Source organism: Talpa europaea (genome assembly GCF_964194135.1).
Source record: "Talpa europaea genome assembly, chromosome: 15".
NCBI lineage: Eukaryota > Metazoa > Chordata > Mammalia > Eulipotyphla > Talpidae > Talpa > Talpa europaea.
The window spans coordinates 5,406,809-5,428,713 of NC_140083.1; the positions used below are offsets into that span (position 1 = coordinate 5,406,809).

The following is a 21,905-nucleotide window of genomic DNA, read 5'->3' on the forward strand; positions in this document are numbered from 1 at the left end:
GGAGGGCCCCAGAGTCTCCAGACAGCACAGTGGGGGTTCAGCTCTCAGGGAGACCAGGGAGAAGTGTCCGGGAAGAGGTGTCCACCCTTAGATGGCGTCAGCCATGGATTAAGCTTGTGACGAGGTTAGGGTTCAGCAGGAAGTTCCTGAACGCTGCTCCGTGGGCCGGCACCATTCCAGGAGCAGCCAGGTCAGTTGGAGCAGAGCGGAGCCCTCCCGCAGGGAACATGTTCTGCTGGAGGGAGGGAGGTAGCTGACAGACATGGGAGTAAACAGACGGTTTGTCAGATGCGGGCAGGTGGTAATGAGAGAAAACACAGCCTAGGGGTCAGAGTGACCCGGGTGGAGGAGGAGGTGTGGCCACGTCTGTGCAGGTGTCCGGGCAGAGACTGAAAGGCTGAGACTGAAAGGCTGTGCCAGCGTGAGCTGTGTGGTGGGGCAGTGCCGATGGATGGCCGGTGCAAAGGCCGTGCCGTGGGAGCGCTGCGGCTTGGCTCGGTCAAGGAGGCCAGTGTGACAGGATCGGAGGATTGAGGTGGGAAGCACCAGCGAGCCTTGGAGGGCTCACTGCCGTCTATGGGCAGCTGCAGGACGGCAGCTGAGGTGGAGAGAGGGCGGCTCTTGAGTTCTGAGCGGGGGAGCGCTGGGTCTCACCAACATGGTGGGAGCTCACATGACAGCTGTGTGGGGACTGGATGGCGGGGCCGGGGGGAAGCAGACATTGGTCAGGAGCCCGAGCTGTTCACCCAGGGGAGACGTGATGGTGGCTGGGACCAGAGTGCTGGCCAGGGCCGCCTGAGGTGGGCTCCACCTGAGCTTGTTTTGAAGTGGTCATAGACACCTGGAAGAATCTGGCGCCACTCTTTGTGCCGGAAGGAGGCTAATGTTGTGATTTCCTTTCTCTAGACCAGATCTTCGCTTCCTCCAAGGGATTCTCTCAGGGAGTCCCTGGCTGCTGGCCACCATGACAGTGAGGGGGGCCGCGCTGGCCCCAGGTCCGGCGTTACCCACCATCGCGGCAGCCTCCCCCAGCGTCTCCGAGATCCCCGAGGGCAGCCCCACGGCCATGGAGCAGCCTGTGTTCCTGATGACCACCGCCGCGCAGGCCATCTCTGGCTTCTTTGTTTGGACAGCCCTGCTTATCACCTGCCACCAGGTACCCAGGCCAGTCTCCCCGGAGCCAGAGAGCCCCGGCGGCCTTCTAGCAGGAGCTGAGGTTTAGTCCAACCATCTACCAGTTAGGCTAGGGCAGAACAGGCTGTGTGGCCATAACAAACCAACCCCTAATCTCAGGGGCTTCCCCAGTGAGAGTTGAGTTCTTACAGCCTAGCCTGACGGGTTGGGACACCCCCCGCCCGGCAGCCTGGAGGAGGGCACGGGGCAAAGGTGCTCTGGGTACGTGACCATCTCCATCGAGAGGTGACAGTCGTCACCTCTGCACACCTCCTCTGGGGCAGGGCTGGTCACTTAGCCAGCCTAAGCTGCAGGGGAGCCCGGGCGGGGGGCGGGGGTGTGTGTCAGTGACCTCTTTGTAGATGAGGAAGCAAAGGCTGGAGAGCGAGGGGGAGCTGGCCAGGCCTATGCAGGCTGGCAGTACAGCTGGGGTAGAAGTTGAGTCTCTTGTCCTCGCAACTCCCGGGGAGGCCGACGCTCTGGGGAAGAAGAGATGGCAGGTGGCCTGGTGAGGTGGGGGAGGGCAAGCCCTTTTGGATTCCCGTCACTCCTGCCTGCTGTCCTGGGTCCTGTCCCTTCCAGGACTTGATTGTCTCCAGGGCAGCTGACTCATCGCAGATGGGGAAGCTTTTGTTCTCTCCCTCCTGAGCCTGCTCTCTGGGCACAGGCGCTGTCCAGGAAGCCAGGACAGGCGTGTGGCTCGAGTAATTCCTGGCATTTTGTGTCACTGTTGCTGTTCCCTGGCTTTCTAAAAACTGTACTTCATTCTCCCAACTTCCCACTGAGCAGGCAGCGCTGCCTCGGTACGGCAGATGGGCGAACGAGGCAGGCAATGAGGACATCACTGCGGCCTCATGCCAGTAGAAGTGGGGATTTTGTTTGTCCTTCCTTCCACTCTTTAAGTCAGTTAAGGGCTAGAGTTGGAGTGGGGGCACCCGCCTGGATACCGTGTTTTTGCTCAGTCCCCCAGGACCAGGCAAAGAGGGAGGCGGGGATGGGACACACATGGGTTGAAGGTCCTCTGGACCCCACAAACCCACAGTTTTCAAAGCTGACTGTATACGGGTCCTCGGGGAGCTTGTTAAAACCGTGGATGCCCCGCCCGATCTTAGTCTTGGGTGTGGTCGGGTGAGCCTGGCCGTGGCGCCAGCTGCCCACGTCTGGGAGCTCTCTGTTCACCTTGGCTTGATGCTCCCGGTGGCCTGAGGAGGGACGGTTTGTCGTCCCATTTTCCAGAGGCTCAGAGCCCAGTCACTGTTCAGGTCGGAGAGCCAGTGAGTGGCAGAGCTGGTACCTGACCTCTCTGCCGGGCTTCTCCTGGCCCCAGGGTCCTGACTGCCCACACCCCTCTGCCCCAGATCTATATGCACCTGCGCTGCTACAGCTGCCCCAACGAGCAGCGCTACATCGTCCGCATCCTGTTCATCGTGCCCATCTACGCCTTCGACTCCTGGCTCAGCCTGCTCTTCTTCACCAACGACCAGTACTATGTGTACTTCGGCACCGTGCGCGACTGCTATGAGGGTAGGAAGCCGCGGGGCGTGGGGAGCAGGGGCTGGGGCACAGGGCGGGAGTCGTGGGGAGGGGGGGTGGAGTGCAAGGGGGCAGGCAGGCTGCACGCCTACCCTGCTTGACATATGGGGCCGAGAGGCCCGCATCTCCTACCCTCCTCAGGCTCCAGTTGGCAGGCGGCAGCATGTGCAGGGCCATTGTCCCCTTGCAGGTGCACTTGAAGCATGGCTCCCCAAACGCCTTCACAGATGTCCAGAAGCGGGCCCACCACCTGCATCACGCTTCTTGGTGTTGGTGTCTGTGGTGGGGTGGGGGGCAGCAGCTAGATCAGCGCTCTGCGTCGGTAGGTGCCCCGGCGCAGTCGGGTGAAGGGTTGATCAAGGGCTCCAAGCCCCGGAGGCAGGGCTGGTTCTCTCCCCTCTTGTCTTGGAGGGCTGTGTGGAAGGCGGCGTCCACTCCGCCCTCGCTGGGGGGACTTCCTTCTCTCTGGGGGCTGCTCTTCTGTGCTCTGCGGGCGCTACACCCACTCTGGGTCGGGCCTGTGCTGCAGGGCTGGGTGGCAAAGAGGAAAGCCATCCTTCCCGCCTGCCCTCTGGCAGGGTCCGGTGAGGGGTGGTTTTCCTTATGCTGACACCCCAGTGGCCTGCTTCCCTGACCCAGGAGGGCTTCCCCCAGTCCTGGCTCCGTGGATTGTGGGCTGCAGTCCGCTCATCCCCCAAGTAGCAGGAGTCCTTCTTCCTGTCCCACTTTGGACTCCCGTGTCCCCAAGGACTCCCAGGGCACAGAGAGGCCTTTGGACTTGGTGAAGAAATGCCAGCACTCTGCGCCCCACTGCCCCAGCCACAGGCCTGCCCTCGCCTCTCCTCAGCCACACTGGCCCTTTGCCCACCTGGGCACATCAGGTGTTTTTTTTTTCAGTGCCTGGAAAGCTCTTTCCCTTGCCGCTTCCTCATCCTTCGTCTTGACTCTAGGGGTTCCTCTAAGAGGCTGTCCCATCACCCTCACCGCCAGCACCCTGTGTGCGGGGCCTCATTGGGTTCGCAGCAGGTTGGCTCCCGCCTTCCTGAGTGGGCTGGTAGCTCTACTGGAGCTTGCTGTGCCAGTGCCACCAGGCAGTCTCGCCAGGTAGCCTAGGGCCACTTGCGCCAGGATTTTTGAATGAATAGGGACTTTATTAATAAACACCTGCTGTGTGCTTTGCATTTGCCCATGTGGGGAAATGCATTCCTCATTGCATTCCTGCCCACTCTGCCAGGTGAGAGTCCTGAGGCTGGCCAGGTGGGGCCTGCTGGCAGCCTGACCCGGGCTCCACTGCCTGATGTTCCTGGGAACAGCAGAATCCCCAGAGAAACCCTTGGTACCTCAGGAGCCCCAAAGCCTGGGGTTGGGGAAGGGTTGTAGGAGATTCCTTTTCCATTCAGCTGCCAGCCCAGCGTGGGTACTCCAGGGCAGCCTGAGAAATAAAAAGCTAATCCGTGCTGAGGCAGGGTGTGGCTCCCTCCTCTGCTGGGCCTGAGGACAGAAGAGGAATACTGCCAGGGAGCCTCCATACCATCCTCACTCAGCGCCCTGGAGGCAGCAGATGGTTGGTGGCTCCCCTCAACTCCAGAGGCCTCTGTCCAGGCCCTGCCTGTCCCCCCAGCCTTCCTTCGTGCCTGGGACAGGCCTCTGCAAGGAGCCCCCGCCCTGCAGTGCACGGCTCCTGGCCTCACTGAGTTTACTGGCCAGCAGCCCCCTGGGATAACCTGCTCCTAGTGACAACCCTCCTCACCCTCTTCGAGCCTCCCCTTAAGTGCTTTCATGGAAAGTGCTAGCAGCTGTTGCCTGGAAGGGGCAGGAGGGGAACACTTTGGGCTGGGCCGGAGGAGCCTGGTTTCAGAGCCACTGGCTCTGGAGGCAGCGCTGAGGGGCGCTCTGCTGGGAACTGCACAGAAACTCGCTTTTCTTTTCAATGAAATTCAGTTTTACTTTTTACTAAAGTAATCTGTGCAGATGGCTGAGGCGCACAAACTGCCCCACTCCTCGTCACTCCCAAGCTCACTGCGCTTGCAGCTCTTGAAGCTGTTTTCTTCTAGAGTTACCTAAGAAGAGACGTACAGTGTTGTCTCTTGAATTTTCAGTTTCGTGTCGTGTGATGTAGGGACTTCCTACCATAAAAAGCTCGGGTTCAGGTGTCTTCTCCTCCCACACACGTTTCCTTTGTCATCTTCTCACCGCAGCTGTGTCACCTCTTCCGCGTCCCATTCAGTATTTGCGCTGCTGCGTGTCTCTGAAGATGGGTCAGATCTGAGCCTTGCTGTGTCCCAAGACTGCGTTTGCTCCCAGTTCGGTTTTCCTCTGGCCGCAGCATGTCTCGCCTCGTGCTTTGCTCTGTTTTCTGTGTATTGGTTGGTAATTCATCCCCACGCCGCGGTGGTACAGTGGTGTGGGCACACCGCTCGCCTTCAGCTCTGCGCCCCTCCCTGCTTCCCCCTTTCGTCCTGCCCCTCTTGGCCCAGAGGCTCTGCTTTCAGGCCTCCTGCTGCTGGGGTTGTCCTGGCCCCTCCCTCACCTCCGAGCACCCCGAGTGCCCCCCACTCCCCTTGTTCATGGTTCGCTGGCTCATTTTGGTTAGAGCATATCTTCCGGGAACATCCCGGGAAAACGATGCCCGGCGTTGTAGATGTTGAAAGTGGAGCCGTGTCTGAAAACACGAGGTGGCTCCAGTAGGTGGTGTTCAAGGGGATGGAGTACCAAGCTGCAGGCCCTGCTCTTGCTATGCTTTGTGCTCTTTACTGGGCTTTAGCCTCCAGGTTGTTTCTGGAAAGTTGGCTGGACTTGATCCTGATGTCTGTGTGTGACCTACGTTTCTGGACCTCACCTTTGTTCTGAAGTCTCACGGGAGGTAGGATAGCCATTGTGCCAGGCCCTGTCAGGATGACAGCTCCGATGTCCCGGGAAAATTTTCTTGTATGTTCCTTTGACAATCTTGCCCTTTCTGCATTATCGTCCCCTCTGGAACTCTGTTGGGAGGATCTTTTGGATGGAACCTTGAATGTTCTTTACAGTTTCCTGGCTCTTTTTTTTCTTTCTGCTTCCTAGGAGACTTTTTCTTTCTTTTAAAAAATCTTTGCCTTTTAAGGCTTTTCTATGGAAGGTTTTATTCTTTTATCATGTTGTAGAATGTCAGGAGTTGCTTGTTCTAGAGTCCCTTATACTTGGTATTGGAGAGAATCTCTTCTGTCTCTGGGGAGGCTAATTACAGTTTTCTTCTGTTGTCAGCATTATCTCTATCTCTGAGTTGCTCTCGTCTGTTTGTTTGCTTTGGTCTTTGACCTTGATATCAGAGGCACTCCTCAGTGTCCAGTGTCCCTGGCTATTTTTTTATATTGAAGAATGGGGTTCTCAACTGCAGGGGTCCCTGCTGGATGGTTGGGTGCAGGGTGTTTCCTGTGGTGGTGGGGGCAAACATCCACGAAATCCTCTGATTCTGTGCCTGATTCCCCAGATAAGCAATGTTGGCTCCTACCTGGGAGGTGAAAGGTGGGCAGGCCAAGTCACAGGTGCCGAGTCGGGGTGGGGATGTCTTGTCCTTCATGTTCAGACTTCACCTCTAATTTTCTGTGGTCTGCTCTGAAAGCCTCACATTGCCGCCCTCAGCAGGCAAAGTTCCCTGAGGAACTAACCCTCGATGCTCCACACGGAGCTGGTTTCACTCGCAGCCACCAGAATGCCCCGTCCCATTCCAGGGTTCTCAGGGCTCCCTCCTGGCCCGGGAGCAGTCACCACCCAGCCAGGGGGATCTCTGTGTCGTCTGTCTCCAGTGCTTTCCCTGGTCCCTGGTTCTCACCTCCCCCCATTCACTCTCCTTCTGGCGGCATTGCGGACTCCGGGGGAGGGCAGCGGACGGAGGTCAGTTCCATGACGGCCATGGTGTTGTCCTTTCCTGAGAGAAGGGCTGAGCTGCAGAGAAGTGGCCAGCTGTGCTGTCCGGGGCTGGCTTCTAAAGATGGTGCTGAGCTCTGTGAACAGAGAGGCAGGGGCTGAGTTCCGAGGAGTTGGGGGCTCCCTGCTCCCTCAGCCTCCCTCCCGGTGTCTGTGGCGCTACAGTTTCCCCACATCCACATCTCATTACTGTTCACGTCTTCTCATTTCCCAGTTACCTGGTGGAGTACGTTGCCACCCCTATTTTCACAAATGTGAAAAAAGAATATCTTAAGAAACCTGCACAAGGCTATCCAGAGAGTAACTGCCGGCGGCCAGGCTCACCCTGGGCCTCCGGGTCCTGCCGTGTAGGTGGGCCCTGGGCAGCACTGAGCTGTACTGGGCGTGGGGAAGCAGCATGGGACACTCTCTGCAACAGCAGGCTCTCTTGCTAGCGGTGAGGTTTCACATGCAGCACAGAAACAATTATAGGAGAACTCACTCACCCTGTTTCAGGTTTTGGACAAACTTAGCTTCCTGGAGTCTGGCCCAGAGGGAAGCATCATCCTAACAGAGAGCACCGCCAGGATGAACCTGGCCAAGGGCCTCAGACACTGGCCTCACAAGGCCAGGGGCTTTGTGCCACCAGGGGACGTGCTGACTGGGTGTGGCCCTGGAGCTGTGGCTCTGACAGAGCCAGGAATTACTAGGGCTGAGCTGATCAGAATGAAGGCAGACATTCTGAAGCCACCGCCAGCAGTGAGGAGTCAGAAAGAACCAGCATTCCAGTAGGCAGGGTCAGCAAAGGCTCGAAAACCCACGAGGGAGGAGGAGAGAACCGTTGAAGCCCTGGGCCCATCCCTGGTATCAGATGGGTCCTGTCTGACCCTCTGGACACTGGCCCGTGCTTAGGATGGAGTGCCCCCTAATGTCTTCTCTCTAGGCCTCAAGGAACTGGCCCGATGAACATTTCATTTGCACCCTGGTCCTCCTTTTCTGGCTGTGCGCTCTTGTTGCTTGTTCAGTTAAGGTTTGTATCAAGAATGGAACTAGAAAGTTCAGGTCACCGAGAGACCATCCTTCCTCTCCCTGGATGCCATCCTCTAGATGGGAGGGCCTGGTCTGTGGTTTCCTTGGTCATTTGCGGTCCCTCTGCCAATCATAGAGCCTGGCACATGGGACGGCTGTGCCAGCATTTGGTGTCCTGGCGTCTCTCCAGGGGAAGCAGAACTTTGTTCAGAGGGATGGTCAGGCGACCAGCTTGCTGATTGCAAGCCCCATTCCCGATCTCCACTCCAGCCTTTTTGGTGCTCTGCGCCCAGGGCCAGCATGTGTTACCTGTGGTGAGTGTTGAGTCGACCGCTGTCCACAGCGGGATGTGGGGGTGGTGTTTTCATGGCTCTGTCATTTCCTTGGAGGGGATTGATTTGTCCAGATGGTCAGTGAGTCTTGGTGCGGGCTGCTTGAGTCATCCTGAGGAGGTCCTGTCCCGTCTTCCTTGTCTGAGAACGCCTTATTGACTCACTAATGGTTCTTTAAAGGAAACTGTCAGCAAGTCAGTATTTTACAGACTGGCTGGCCCCAGAGCGTTAAAAGGTCAAGAATCTTGAACGGAGAGCGGACTTAGGAAATTTGACGTGCTGAGCAGTAGAAGGCAGGGCTGGCTATGGATAGACGGCCCGACGCCGTGGCCCGGGAGGCCTCCGGCGTGTGTCAGCACAGGGGGGTGAGCTCAGGCCCGGCTCTGCTCAGGAGTGCACTGAGGACAGCCCAGGTTGGGAGGGTGGCTTCTGGCTGGGCCCTCACAGTGTCTCTGGAAACCTCATGCACCTTGAGGAGGGGGCAGCTTGCCAGCCCAGGGCTGAGTGTGGGCTGGGCACAGGGTGGGGTGGGGGACATCTGGTGTTGCTGGGAAGGAAGAGCTGGGGGTAGCAGGTACCAAGTCACTGCCAAGTCAGGGGCTGCTCCCAGGTGGCTCCGGAGCCTCCAAGATCTCCAAGGTCTTTGAGGTGAGGTTGTGTGTGTGTGGCGGGTGCGGGGGGTGGGTGGCAGGGTCAGATGACAGGGAGCCTCTGGCTGCAGGGCCGCTGGTGTCTCTTTCGACCTTCCTGCCCCTGCCCCTGTCTTGACCCTCTCCTGGCTCTTGCTCCTTCTCTGAATACCTCTGCTGGTCCCTGTTCTTGGTCCCGGTCTCCCGCCCCAGCCTTTCATCCACGGTACCCTCTGCTGAGCTGTTCTCACACTCTCTCTCCTCTCCCTCCCTCCCGGGCACCCCTGGCTTTGACCCAACAGGGTCCTCAGGCAGCAGGCTGGGTACAGCTAGGGCTGCATTTCTGGCGCAGCCTGCAGCCTGCAGACGTCCTTCTCCAGGCTGTGTCTGCGCCATCCGTCTGCTCTGGCTGCTGTGGCTCAGTGTGCGTTTTGTGCTGGTGCAGAGCTGTGTCCTGGTCAGAGCACTCACCTGCTTCCCTGGCCTTTGCCGGTTCTGTGCATGCTGGTTTCTTCTGAGGTCCCCTGGAAGAGGTCTTCTTGTTGTTTTGTTGTAAAATTGTGATCTAAACACAGAAAAGCACATCAAATTAATAATTATGAAACGACACCATCATAATTATTTGGGTACATTGTCTTGTACCCAGAACGTGCACACAGCCCACCCACCCAGGCCCCAGTGTGCCAGTCCTGATCTCCCTGGCAATCACCCTCTGCTCTTCTCCATGGTGGGACCCCCAGGGCATGTTCACATCTCTACGCCCCAGGCGCCTCCTGTTGCTGTGTGTTGTGGCTCTTTCCCTTTTGTTGCTGTTTTAAAATCCACCTTCCTGTTGATCTGAGTGGTTTTCTTTGGACTCTCTTCATAGCCTTGGTCATCTATAATTTCCTGAGCCTCTGCTATGAATACCTCGGGGGAGAGAGTTCCATCATGTCAGAGATCAGAGGGAAGCCCATTGAGTGAGTACGAAAGTCTCCCCGGAGCCCCTCACACCACCCCCTGTCCTCAAGCCGTCCTGGTGTCAGCTGGACACACAGACCATCTCTGCCCATGACCTTGACCTGCTGTGCTGCTCCCACACTTCCTGAGTGAGACCTTTCATTTGGACTCTGGGGAGCGCCTTCTGGCTCTCTCTCCCTCTTGCTCTTCCTGTTTGTTTCTCTTTGCTTTCAGTGTTTTTCAAGTTGGTTTGTTCTCCCTGGGCCAGCGAGACCCTGTTGCTTGTGCCAGCGCTCTCCAGTGTCTCCCCCGTGCTGTCCCTTCCCCACCCTTCTTGCTTCATCCGCTGTGTCCCTGGTGTGTCTGGATGTGAGGGAGGGGAGCCTCCCCCAGTGCACCTCTCTTGAGTCCTGGTTCTCCTCTTGTCTCTTCCAGGTCCAGCTGTGTGTACGGCACGTGCTGCCTCTGGGGGAAGACTTACTCCATTGGATTCCTGCGGTTCTGCAAACAGGTGTGTGCCCCCGGCAGCTGCCGAGTCAAGGTGTGGGCCAGGGGCCGGGTGCCTGCCGCCCGCACTGCCCCTGGTGCAGCGAGAGGACTTGCTGCGGCTGCCCTGAGCCCCCCCTGTTGAGTTCCCATTTCCTACCAGTCACCCCAAGCCCCAGTGGCCACTCCCCAAGTTGTAGGGACGCACCTGGACCAGCAGGGTGTGCTCCGAGGGCCAGCAGCAGAAGCCCTTGGAGTGTCTGATGCAGGAGCAGGTCCCAGACTCCTGCTCAGCTTTACCAAGTCTTAGTGCGCATGAGTGGGAGTATGTGAGGATTCTAGAATCTCAGTTTGAAAATTTCTTATCAGCTGTGGCTGGAGCCCAGGAGGGCTTCTGCATTGAAGATACAACAGAATGGGCCTGTGCAGTGTCTGGTCTCCCCCATTTCCCGGTTGGCAGTCCAGCATCTTCTGGTTTCTCAGCTGCCCTCCTGGGCACCCTGGATGGAGGTGGTGTGGGGTTGCAGTTAAGTGCATGGCCTGGGTGTCTGACCATCTGAGCTTGATCTCCTTTCTCCTCTGTGTGACCTTGGATAAGTTACTTAACCTCTCTGATCCTTAGTTTCCTCTTCTATAAAATAGGCGTAAGATACTTAACTACGGCATGGTTTCATTGTTTAAAAACAGGTTTGGTGATGGACATGAAGCAGGCACCAGTGGTGGCATGGGGGCCACTGTCCTGTCCAGGAAGGGAGTTTGGGTGCTGCACCCAGCCTGCTTGCCTTCGACTTGGTCTCTCCAGGGGTCCCACCGGGCCTCTGTCTGTCCCTCTGCATTGCCAGGAGTAGTCACGGGTGGGAAGGGGGTGCGAAACCACAGAGGAACCCTGTCGCTCCCTGGAGGGCTGGTCTCTGCTGCGTTATGGGCAGGGCTGCGGCCCTGGGCTGGTCTCAGTTCTGCTTCTGATCATCCTCCTCCTGGGTATTCCTAAATTCCAGAGTCTCTGGACCCGCACAGAGAGAGTTAAAGCCGCTTGGGCTCAGGGTGGGGTCTCAGTGTTTGTTTACCAGTGGGTTGCACCGCCCAGGGCTGGGTGACTCACTGTCTCCTTTGATGATCCCGCTCTGCTCTGCTGAGTGCAGAGCCTCAGATCCCAGCCCAGCCTTGTCTGGCCTTGTCATAAATGATCCCCGGCCCTGTGGGCTTCGATGTTTCTGTGTGGGTCCTGGAAGTGGCAGGGAGAGGTTGTAAAGAGAAAGACAACAAAAGAAGCCTCTTCTCCCCTGCCGCCTGTGTGAGGGGAGGCCCTGCCGCTTTGTCCCAGAGGCACAGGCAAGGGCCTGAGAAATCATCAGGTCTGGCACTCTGTCCCTGTCTCTTGTGCCCCCTCAGCTGGTCTGTGACATAGGGGTGACAGTTCTCAGGTCGGGGACCTGTTGCGAGCACCAGCCAGGGCGGTGGCAGCCTGTTGGCAGCTCATAGCGTTGCCTCGATGCAGACTGTGGCTCCTCTCTGCATAGGGTACTGGTCTCACTTCTGCTAGGTGGGGAGCGGGGCTGGGAGTTCTGTGGGCTCTGTGACGCAGCGTCACACCTCCAGCGTCACACAGCTTCTCCTGCGTCTCGTCCAACCTCAGGCTGCCCGGCTTCCCACAAGTGTCTCTGCTCCCAGTCTAGCAGAAACCTCGGCTTCAGGGGCCTGGTGTCCCTGCTCCAGGGTCCTGATGTACTGGGAGCTCCACTACCTTAGCCTGAAGGCTTAGATTTATTTGAGCTCAAGGAATGGTGATTCTGGTGATTTTGCAGACAATGAGTACCCCCTTGAGTTTGCTGAGCCTCTAGGGGATTGTGGAATCCTGGCTACCGAATCCTTTTAGAGGCCTTTCTTGAATGCACAGGTGTGGGGGCACCTTGGGGGGAATGCACAGGTGTGGGGGCACCTTGGGGAAGACGCTTGCTGTCTTATGCTTCTGCTCCCTGTGGCAAGGGGGTGGGGGTGGGGGTAGGGGTGGGGTCAGTCTATTCCCCTGGGAGGTGGCTGCCCTGAGCTGAGGGTGTGCTCACTCCTGCTTCCTCAGCGGGTAGTTGGTGAGGCCAGAATCCAGACCCCGCGTCAGGACCTTGGGGCTGCTTCCTGTTTCCTGCTCCTGTAGGCCATCTCCATCCCCAGTAAGACCCCAGGTTTATGTTAACTGTGCACTCAGGCTTGGAGCATGGAGCCGGACCTGGAGTTGGGCCATGAGGCTGGAGGGGCCCTCAGCCACTCCTGCGCCCAAGTGGCCAATCTCTCCACCAGGGCCTGGCTGTCCTATCTCCCTGGCTACCTCCCCGCTGCTGCCCCCACAGCACCCAGCCCATTGCACGTGCCAGCTCTGCCTTTGGGCCTTGGTGTGAGGTACTCCCCTTGCCCTGTTTTCACGGCACGTTCCTGCCTGACCCAGGCTTCCAGGGGCTGCCTCTGACGGCATCTCCTGTCCCTGCTCCTCCACCCCACCGTCGTCCGTCTGTCCTTCACATCCTTCTGTCTTCACGCTCAGCAGTGTTGCACTGCCACTGCCTCCCCTCCAGACAGTGGCCCCTTCAGGCAGGATGTTGGGCCTCACTCCCACTCCTCACGGGTCCAGCACAGGCCCGGCTGGCTGGAGGAGATGCTCATCCCTGACTCATGACCTGCCCCCACAGGCCACCCTGCAGTTCTGCGTGGTGAAGCCACTCATGGCCGTCAGCACCGTGGTCCTCCAGGCCTTTGGCAAGTACCGGGACGGTGACTTTGAGTAAGCAATGGCTCCCCTGAGAGGTGGGGAGGTGGCCCTGCCTGGAGGGAGGCTGAAGTCCTGGCTCAGAGAAGCGGGGCAGCAGACCAGCCCTACACCCATGACCTTCCTCCGTGTGGAGGCCCATGGAGGCCAGGCGTGGCCTGGCTCCCCACAATTCCCCGCACCCCCGAGGTGCAGGGCTTGAGCCAAGTGATGGCTGAATTCATACTTGGCCTTGCCTCTGCCCCAGGGGAAAACCCTCAGCCACCCTCACCTTCGTGACCGGGCTGCAGGGCACTGCCCGGGGGGTGGGCCAGGAACGGTAGTGACCACTCCGAAGACAAAGAGTGAAAGGGTCTGAGCCCCAAGTCCCGAAATAGAAAGCCCTCCTGTGCAAGGTGCACATACATCTCATTTGGGGGGGGTCAGTGAAAGTGGCCAAGTCCCCTCTTTGCCCCATATGACAGCTCTGAGGGGGCAGGTAAGCGCAGAGGCTCAAGGGATATAACGTGCCTCCCTGACATCAGGTCAAGACCTCCCAGACTGTGCCCCTCTGACTGGTGTGGGCCCCAGAGGTGCACCTGGTGGCTTGGCCACGTCTGCATGTGAGGCAGAGGCAGTGGACTGGCCATGCTGAGGGCAGAGCCCATGTCCACCCCAAGTGTCCTGACTACCTGGATCACGTCCCCTCTGCAGTGGCCGTGGAGACTTGGCCCTGGGGCAGTGCTGAGGCCCTGGGGGTAGGCGTATGGGCCGGACAAAGGAGGGAGGGGGCTCCTTGTCCCTCAAAGGGTCCACCCAAGCCAGAGACCTCCCCACTCCCCACAGCGTCACCAGCGGCTACCTCTACGTGACCATCATCTACAACATCTCCGTCAGCCTGGCTCTCTATGCACTCTTCCTCTTCTACTTTGCCACCCGGGAGCTGCTCAGCGCCTACAGCCCCGTGCTCAAGTTCTTCATGGTCAAGTCCGTCATCTTCCTCTCCTTCTGGCAAGGTGCGCCTCCTCCCAGGCCTGGTGGGGCCAGCGTGTGCCACCCTCTTCCCTTCGCCTCATCCCCCGTGGTCCCCAGCCCCGGGGCACCCCCACATCTGGCGTGTGGACCCTCTGGCCTTTCCTGTGAGTTGCAGGAGAACTCTGCGGGGTCACTTCATGGCTGGGGGAGCCAGGGAACCCATGTAATCGGTGATGTCTCAGCGTGGGTGGCCACCAGCTGGGTGCTGGTGCCTTCCTGGAGCCTTGGCTTTGTTTTTTGTTTGTTTTTAAAGATTTATTTATTCATGCATACAAGAACTGGGGTACAGGCCAGATGTATGGGAGGGTGAGAGGATTCACCAGAGACGGAGTGGGGAACAGAACAGGCAGACGGACTGAAACACACTGCTGAGGGGAGCAGCGGGTGAGGCAGGAGAGGTCTGCCGCGCCATGTGGGTAGTTCCCTGGCTGGCCGGGATCAAACCCGCACTGCAGAGGCTGTGGATTAGCTTCACAGCGCTGTGCCCAACCCGCTGCACCACCAGGGAGGCCCGAGCCTCGGCTTTGTGCCCACATCCCTGCCTTCCGGAGTGACGGGACCTTGCATCCGTCACCTCGGGGTGTGCAGCAGCGTGGAGGAAGGGGGTCCAGGCTGGGCCAGACGCCCATGCCTCTCCTTCTAGGCATGCTGCTGGCCATCCTGGAGAAGTGTGGGGCCATCCCCAAGATCCACTCAGCCCGCGTGTCAGTGGGCGAGGGCACGGTGGCTGCCGGCTACCAGGACTTCATCATCTGTGTGGAGATGTTCTTCGCTGCCCTGGCCCTGCGGCACGCCTTCACCTACAAGGTCTATGCCGACAAGAGGCTAGACGCCCAAGGTAGGAGCTCCGTCCTCGGGACGTGCCCCGCGGGAGAACACCAGCCCCACCAGCACCCCTCTGGCTGCCCAGTGCCGTACGGGTGTTGACGGTCTCCCCAGTTTGGTGTGGTAAAGGCCACAGGGCTCGTCATCACAGGGACGGGGGTCCTGGAAGCTAGCCCCCCCCCTTGTCTTTTGCATGGAGACCCCAAGATGATGCAGCACAGAGTTGCCACGGGAAGGTTAGGACAGAGACCCTAGAATGGACAAGTGCCCGAGGGTTCTGGGCCTCCAGCACGGTCCTGCTTCAGTTTCCGTGTCTCTCAGGCGCTTGACCTGACTGCGTCTCTGAAATGGACTGGGATCGTCATGTTTTAACAGCTTTCTTTTTATACCTACTAATCTTCCTCTGTTCAAACAGCTTGTTTGTACATTAGAAGGCCCTAGAGAGCCCTAAAAGCACCACGGCTAGCCCCCCAGAGATTCTGCAGTCTGGCCTTGGGCCGCAGGGTGTAATTTAACCTCTGTGGGCTGGGGAGAGTGCTGCTGCCGGCTGCGGACAGCGGGGGTGTTCAAGGGGCCAGGGCCAGGAGGCTGGGATGCCTGAAATGACTCACTGATTCAGGTGTGGGGGTGGGGAGGGGGTGCCCTCTAGTCTAACACTTCTCCCCAGCGGTTGGGCAGCTGCCAATGTCCTTCCCAGTGGCTGGACGTGGGACACCCACTTCCTCAGCCCACTACCCATGCAGGGCCTAGCCTGGCTCTTCAGCCTCCTCTCACTTGCCACAGGCTTCCCTGCTTGGGAAGGGCCCTTAGAAAGCCTGTGCTGCTGCTGGAAGCATGTGGACCAAGCCGGACTCCAGACCCTGGCTCCTGTGTGCCCACTGTGTTCTCCCAACACGCTCGCTGACTGGGCGCAGATTTGGTGCCAGGCACTATGCTGGGCATGGTTCACCTCAGCCTGCAGGTGTCCTGCCCACTTCCCACCATGCCCCTAGTAGGAAGGATCCAGTGAATACCTCCCCGTGTGAGGGCGGCACCCCTTGGGCCTGGTGGAGCTGTGACTTTAGAGAAGTCCCCTTGTGCCTGGAGCTTGGGGCTGGGGCCCAGCAGTGTTTCTGCAGGTGATGGCCCTGCGGAGACTGTCAGGCCCCCACTGCCTCAGACATGTCAGCCCCGCAGAAATGGTGTAGCCAGAAATATTGCTCTGGCAGGGCCTCCATCCCAAGCGGGGCAAAGCTGCTGTTCACCCTTGCCCTACTCCCTACTGGTCCTGGACCAGGTGCCCACCCACTAACTCAGTGCCCAGCCTTCTGGTCCTGGTTAGATAGGAAACTGCTTTGGGTGTGATCTGTACAAGTAACCTCCACCCCTCCGCCAGCCCAGCCCTGATTCCTTGTCTGAGAAGAATTTTAGCGAGGCATCCGGCCTAGCTGTTCCAGCGAAACCTGGAGAGACAGAGGTGGGGGTTCCAGATTGAGCTGCAGCCATTTTGGGTGCCCACACTTTGTCCCCCATCCCCCAGAAGAGAGTGTGAGCTCTGCGGGAGGAGTCACCCCATGTGGACATTCTCCTCAAGCCTGAGAGGGAGGGGGTGAGTGGGAGTGGGGTGGTGTGGGGCCCTCGTGCTTGGGGGCACCAGCTAGTGGGCGGTGGTGCTCACTCAGCTGTCTTGTCTTCTTTATTTCTCTGGCTTCTCCCCAACCCCACCCCACACCCCTGCTCTGCTTTTGTCCCGGGTTTGGCCGGGGCAGTGCCGACATATGGCCCTTACGGTAGGTTCCGCTGTCGGTCTGCACGTCTGTCCTGCACGTCAGTCCTGGTCACTGTCACCAGCATGCGCCTCTCCCTGGCTCCTCTGTGTCCCCATCTTCCCCCACAGGCACCCCTGGGTGGGATAGTACAGACCCCTGCCTGTCACGGGCACCCTCGTAGAGTTTGCCTGCTTTTGTCCTGCTCTGCCGTCCTGAATCTCCCTCCTTGGTTCTGGGGTCCTTAGTGGTGTCCTTGGCAGAGGCCCTGTAGGGGGAACCGCATCCCTTTCTTCTCAGTTTTGTGGCCTGAGCCCGTGGGCAGAGAGGGCGCCGGGGAAGGACCTCGGGCAGGCAGGTCTGGCCTCTCCTGCCGGGCCTGGCCTGATGGAGTCAGGTGCACTGCCCAGAGTGGGGGGCGCACCCCCAGGGGAGGCTGTGGGCATGAAACCTGGGTGTCGCCGTGGCCATCGGTCCCTCCCCACCTGCAGGACGTGGCTGCTCACTCTGCTTCCTCTGACACTCGAGTCGCCCTTCAGGGCTGCTGTCTCCTGTGCCCCTTCACATCCCTGACCCATTCTCCGCCCAGGAGAGGGTGGCGAGGTGGCGCAGCTGGGGGGCCCCAGGACGAGGGGCGGGGGCCGAGCTGCCTGGCCTCCCGCCTCCCAGCCCCCTGACGGGGTCCTCCTGCCCACAGGCCACTGCGCCCCCATGAAGAGCATCTCCAGCAGCCTCAAGGAGACCATGAACCCGCACGACATCGTGCAGGACGCCATCCACAACTTCTCGCCCGCCTACCAGCAGTACACCCAGCAGTCCACCCTGGAGCCTGGGCCCGCCCGGCGCGGCGGCGCCCACGGCCTCTCGCGCTCCCACAGCCTCGGCGGCGCCCGCGACAACGAGAAGACTCTCCTGCTCAGCTCCGACGACGAGTTCTAGGTGCGGCGGCTGGCGGGGAAGTCTCGGTGCCGCAGCCCAGGGCAGGGTGTGCCCCCCCACAGCCTTGCCAGGACTCAGGCTGGCCCAGCTTTGGCATCGTCCTTTAATTTATTGGACCAGAAACACATATTGCTTCCAGAGCAGCAGCCAGACGCTGTCTGCCCAGGGGACAGCCCGGCTCACCCAGGAACCGTCAGGGATATTTATACGTGGCCAAGACTGGCGCGGGAGACCCTGGGAGCCATGTCCGCGCCCCTGCGGCTCATCGGGACCAGCCGCGCCCAGGCCCAGTGTTGTGATCCAGGCTGGCTGCGGTCTTCTGCCCCAGACTCCTCGAGCCCCACCCCAAACACCGTGCAATACTTGGACCTGGGCTCTTCCCGCCTGCTCCGCCTCCCAAACTGCCCCCCCCCCGCCCCACCCGGGCAGGCCCGCCCGGCGTGCTGCAGGGATCAGGGCCAGACACCCTGAGCCATGGTCCCCCCCGGAGAGGGTGCTCAGGTGCCTCTCTGAGCAGCAGGTTGGGGGTGTCTCTGGGCCCTGGAGAGGTCTTTGGGGATGCATCTTCCACCTACCACATGCCCCTTCCTCCTGGTCTGCTGACGACAGCCAGCAGCCCACACTGCCCTCTGACTCGGGGTCTTTCTTCTTCAAGCATTTTGGGCCTAGCCCTTGCTTCCTCACAGGGTCAGGGGCTGCCCACCCTTTTCCCAGCCCACAGTGCTGAGGGAGGGGCCGCGGGGTGGGGCTGCCGCTGGCCGCCTGAAGTGGGAGGGGTGTTTTCAGACTTCTCTCCCGGGCCCCCTCGCCGCACAGGGCCTGGTGTCCTGCCTTGTCCAGCCCTGGCCCGTCTCCTCTGTGCCTTAGTCACGTGAATGCTCCCTTCCCTGGGCCCTCACTCCCTATTAAGCTGCTGGCACTCAGAGGAGCTTGCAGTGCCTGGCCCAGCGCCCTCGGACAGCCTCTGGTGGCCAGGACCACCGGCCCCCCGCGCTGCCCCCACACCCGCACGCCCGGAGCCCTCGGGCTCGCCTGGCACTGGTTGCCCTGTCTTAGGTGGCACCGGGCAACCAGCCACGTGTTTATAGGCAGGCAGAGTGTCCTGTCGCTGGAAACCCAGAGAACCACTTGGGTTTGGGCTGCAACAGCCTGGAAGAGGGGGTGAGGCATCGGAACTTCACCTGAAATCATCCTTTTCGGACATTCCTGGATGAACAGACCCCTCCCCGGGGGCCGTGCGGGGGTCAGGGTGGGGGCGTCCATCTCCGCAGCCTTTCTGGCCTCCCAGTGGTCAGGTTGGGCCCGGGGCACCGAGGCCAGCCAGACCAGCTGCAGGATGGACCCGGCCTGAGGAGGGCCTCGGTCTCCTCCCGGTGTGCTTTCGCCAGGCTGTTTCTGATTCTCTTCCAGGCCAAAGTCTGCTCCGCTCCCTGCCCCCTTAGGCTTTGCCTGGGTTCCCACCGTTGAGGGGGAGAGGGGGGGCTCAGGGCAGGGAGCTGGCGGCCCCTGGGCAGATGGGGGCTGGGATGTCAAGCCGTCACCCCCTCCCTAGGATGCATAACCTACCTTGTCTTTTTGTTTTTTAATTCCCCCCCCCCAGGGTAGCTCTTTGTACATAAAAAGTACTTGAAAACTGGGTTGTATGGTGTGTGAGAAGCCAGAGCCCCTAGTTTTGTATCTCGTGTGTGACTGCCTCGCGTCCCACCAGAAAGCCGCTCTATTTTGGTCTCTGTGACATTTTAAATGCGTGACAGAGTGAGCAAATAAGTGAGAAAGAAATATATATATATATGAGACAATATAGATTGTACTGAAATCTTCTCTGCCTGTGGGTGAGGTTTTTTCCCCCCTCTTCCCTGTGCCGCACCCCACGGAGTCCCAGACCTTTCTCCGGACATGCGTAACCGTAGGGGAGGATTCACATTGCGGAGACTAAAGCTGGGGTCCAGGCCCCCTTCGGACAGCATCTCCCTTCCCCTCCCCCCCCACCCCCCGCAGCAGACCCTGGGGCAGTCTTGGTGACAGAGGGCCTACCCTGCCCCCCAGGTCTGAGGTGCCACTGGGGTGATGCCTCATTCCTCACACATCTGGCTGGGGAGGGGGCACAGCCGCTGCAGCCCCATTCCTGCAGGTGTCTCCTGAGACTTTCTGGGGTCGTCTCCTGGGCTCTCTTGAGCCTTCCCGAGCTCACCCTCCACCCTGGGTCCCTAATGCTGCCCGAGGGGCACGGAGGCCTGGAATGGGGCTGGCTGGGCAGGTGCCTAGCACGCAGGGCACCTTCCCCTGCCACCTCCTGCATGCCTTTCAGGGGCCTGGCCTGCCGCTGACCAAGCACTCAGGAATGCGGCGTGGGTGGGGGAAATTCCCAGGCAGCCGCCACCCTCCCCAGGCTCTCCCCAGGCGCTCCCTGGGCTCTCCCGCAGCTTCCTCTGCCCTTTGCACCGGCCTGAGCTCAGCATTTCAGGATCGGGATGGAGGGGCTGGCAGGGAAACCGCCCAGCCCGGCGGACCCAGCCGGCCCTGTGGTTTGGCCCTTCCCTCGCTTGCCAGTCTGCAGCTTCGCAAAGCCCTTTCCCGCAGCCCGCCAGGCTCACCATCCCCACCCCGCAGAATCCTCAGAATCATCCTTTCCCAGCCCCAGTGCCCTTCAACTTCCGCTGTGTGTGTGGATTTGCAGCCCTCCCTCTGGTGCTCGTTACTTATGCCCTTAGCTGCGCCCCTTCATTGTACCAAAGGGTAAACCGAGGCTACAAGAAGCTAAATAAGTCACCAAGCTCACACAGCTAGAAAAAGACATCCGAATTCAAACCCGGATTCCCCTGCCCCGCAGACCCCAGAGCATGCCCCTCCTCCGGTGTCTCCCGTGGGTGGTAGGGCTGGCAGACTGGCTTGAAGTGACATGGAGTGAGACAGGGGGCTGCATTTGGGGCCAGCAGGCCGGAATCTAGGAAGCCGCGCTCTCCTCCCTGCACCTTCCGGAACATGGGGAAAATATTTTCTACTTGGCAGCAGAAACCCAGACCTCCATGTGAAAGTGCTGGAAAGATTCCTCTTCAACCCAGACTTTTTCCTCTCTGGGCCGGACTGTTTACATGCCGAGGGGACGCCCAGGGACTTTAACCCTACGCTTCATGGTCCTGCTTTGGTTTCCCAGGGAGGCCCCTGGGTCCAGGCAAACAGATGGAAGGACAGATGTTTTAGCACCACCCCTCTGGGTTTCTGCCCATACCCCCTCCCTCCACACTGGCCCACAGGAGCTAGTTACGGAGCTAGTTACGCTGCAGTTTTTTCATCAGCAAATAGGGGCTCTCCTCCCTGCTCCCCAGCACAAGGTCCTACCCGGGTTGAAAGAGCCCCGCCTTAACCCCTCCTGTGGAAGCCCCTCCAACATACCCGGAACATACACTTTGTGGAAAAAGAGAATTTGACTTTATTCAGAAAGTCTGTAAAATACAGAAGGCGGATAACTCGCTTACTGTAGGTCAGAAAATAAATAAATTCTGGGGGCCAGGTAATTTTTAAAAACATTTTTTTGGTTATTGTTCCATCTGGCTTTCCCTAAATATAAGATAATGTGATTTATTTGTAGATATAAAATATAAAGTCCAGCTCAGGGCCACACCCACTTTGCGCAGGAAGTGGGCACCAGGGCCCTGGCTGGGGAGAATAACTTAGATTTGTGCAATAAATAAACAGCGGGGGAAGGGGGGCAGCTGTATACAGTGCAGGGGGCGCTGGGCTTCCCGGGAGAGTGCAGAATGGCAGTCGTGCCGTGGTCAGCCCCACTGGGGTGCTCACAGGGGGCGTGGTGGCACCTTTCCCTTCTAAGGACCCCAGCCCAGACTGCAGGGCCTGTCTTCTCATCCGGCCACCTGCCACTGTGGTCACCTTCTTGAGCCCCTTCTCTCTGGCTGGCCAGCCTCCTGGGGCTAGGGCTGGGCCAGGCCTGCTCCTCCCCTCTCCCTCGGCATCACCTTCTCTCTCCCTCTGCTACTTTCTCCTGACTCAGAGAGAGCCAGGGAGTCTCTCCGGGCCAGGGAGGTCCCTCCGCCACTTTCTCCAGTCTCTGTCCGGGGTCCCCCTGCGAACCAGGGCGGCAGCGGGAAGCCCTGGCTTGGGCCATCCACACGTGGTCCGCTGGAGGCTTCCCCAGGCCGTTTCTAAGGACGCTCCCAGCTTTGGGAGGCCGCTGCCCAGGCCCACGCAGGGGCAGGGCCGGAGCACCCTTCCCAGGCTGGCAGCCCCCGACAAGGGGAACCCCCGGGGCGGGCATCCCGGGAAGGGGGAGGGGCTATAGGCACAGTCAGAGCGAAGTTTACAAAAAAGGGTGGCCCTCTTTCCCCCCAAGGCCCTTCTCAAACCTGCAGTCCCGGGGCCTCCCCCCCTAAGACTGCGCCTCAGCCAGGGGAGACCCACCTCACTCCACCACCCGCCTCTCCAAAGTTGCCGCGCCCCAGAGCCATGAGCTCCCAATTTCTGGGGTTGCAGGAGGAAGAGGCTCAGGGAGGGGGCTCGCATTCACCCCTGGGGGTGGCGACTGCAGGGGAGCGGCAGCTGGGGTCAGGGTTCATTTAGGCACTTGGGAGGGGGCGGGGCCAGGGGCGTGGCCTTGGGGCGAGGA

At 59.7% G+C, this 21,905-nt stretch overlaps 1 protein-coding gene across 2 annotated transcripts; it reads left to right on the forward strand.

The window, feature by feature from the left end:
* Positions 1-910: 910 nt before the first annotated feature.
* Positions 911-17,284, forward strand: TMEM184B (transmembrane protein 184B; the record flags this gene model as incomplete). Of its 2 annotated transcripts, XM_084254549.1 has the most annotated exons (9): positions 911-1,156; positions 2,532-2,697; positions 9,447-9,537; positions 9,953-10,028; positions 12,685-12,776; positions 13,587-13,756; positions 14,419-14,613; positions 16,349-16,369; positions 17,043-17,284. In XM_084254549.1, the coding sequence occupies 9 exons, from the start codon at positions 965-967 to the stop codon at positions 17,282-17,284; spliced, it is 1,245 nt and encodes a 414-aa protein (XP_084110675.1). The 2 variants fall into 2 exon arrangements, with proteins under 2 accessions (XP_084110675.1, XP_084110674.1); XM_084254548.1 differs by lacking the exon at positions 16,349-16,369 and having other exon boundaries at positions 965-1,156.
* Positions 17,285-21,905: the final 4,621 nt, after the last annotated feature.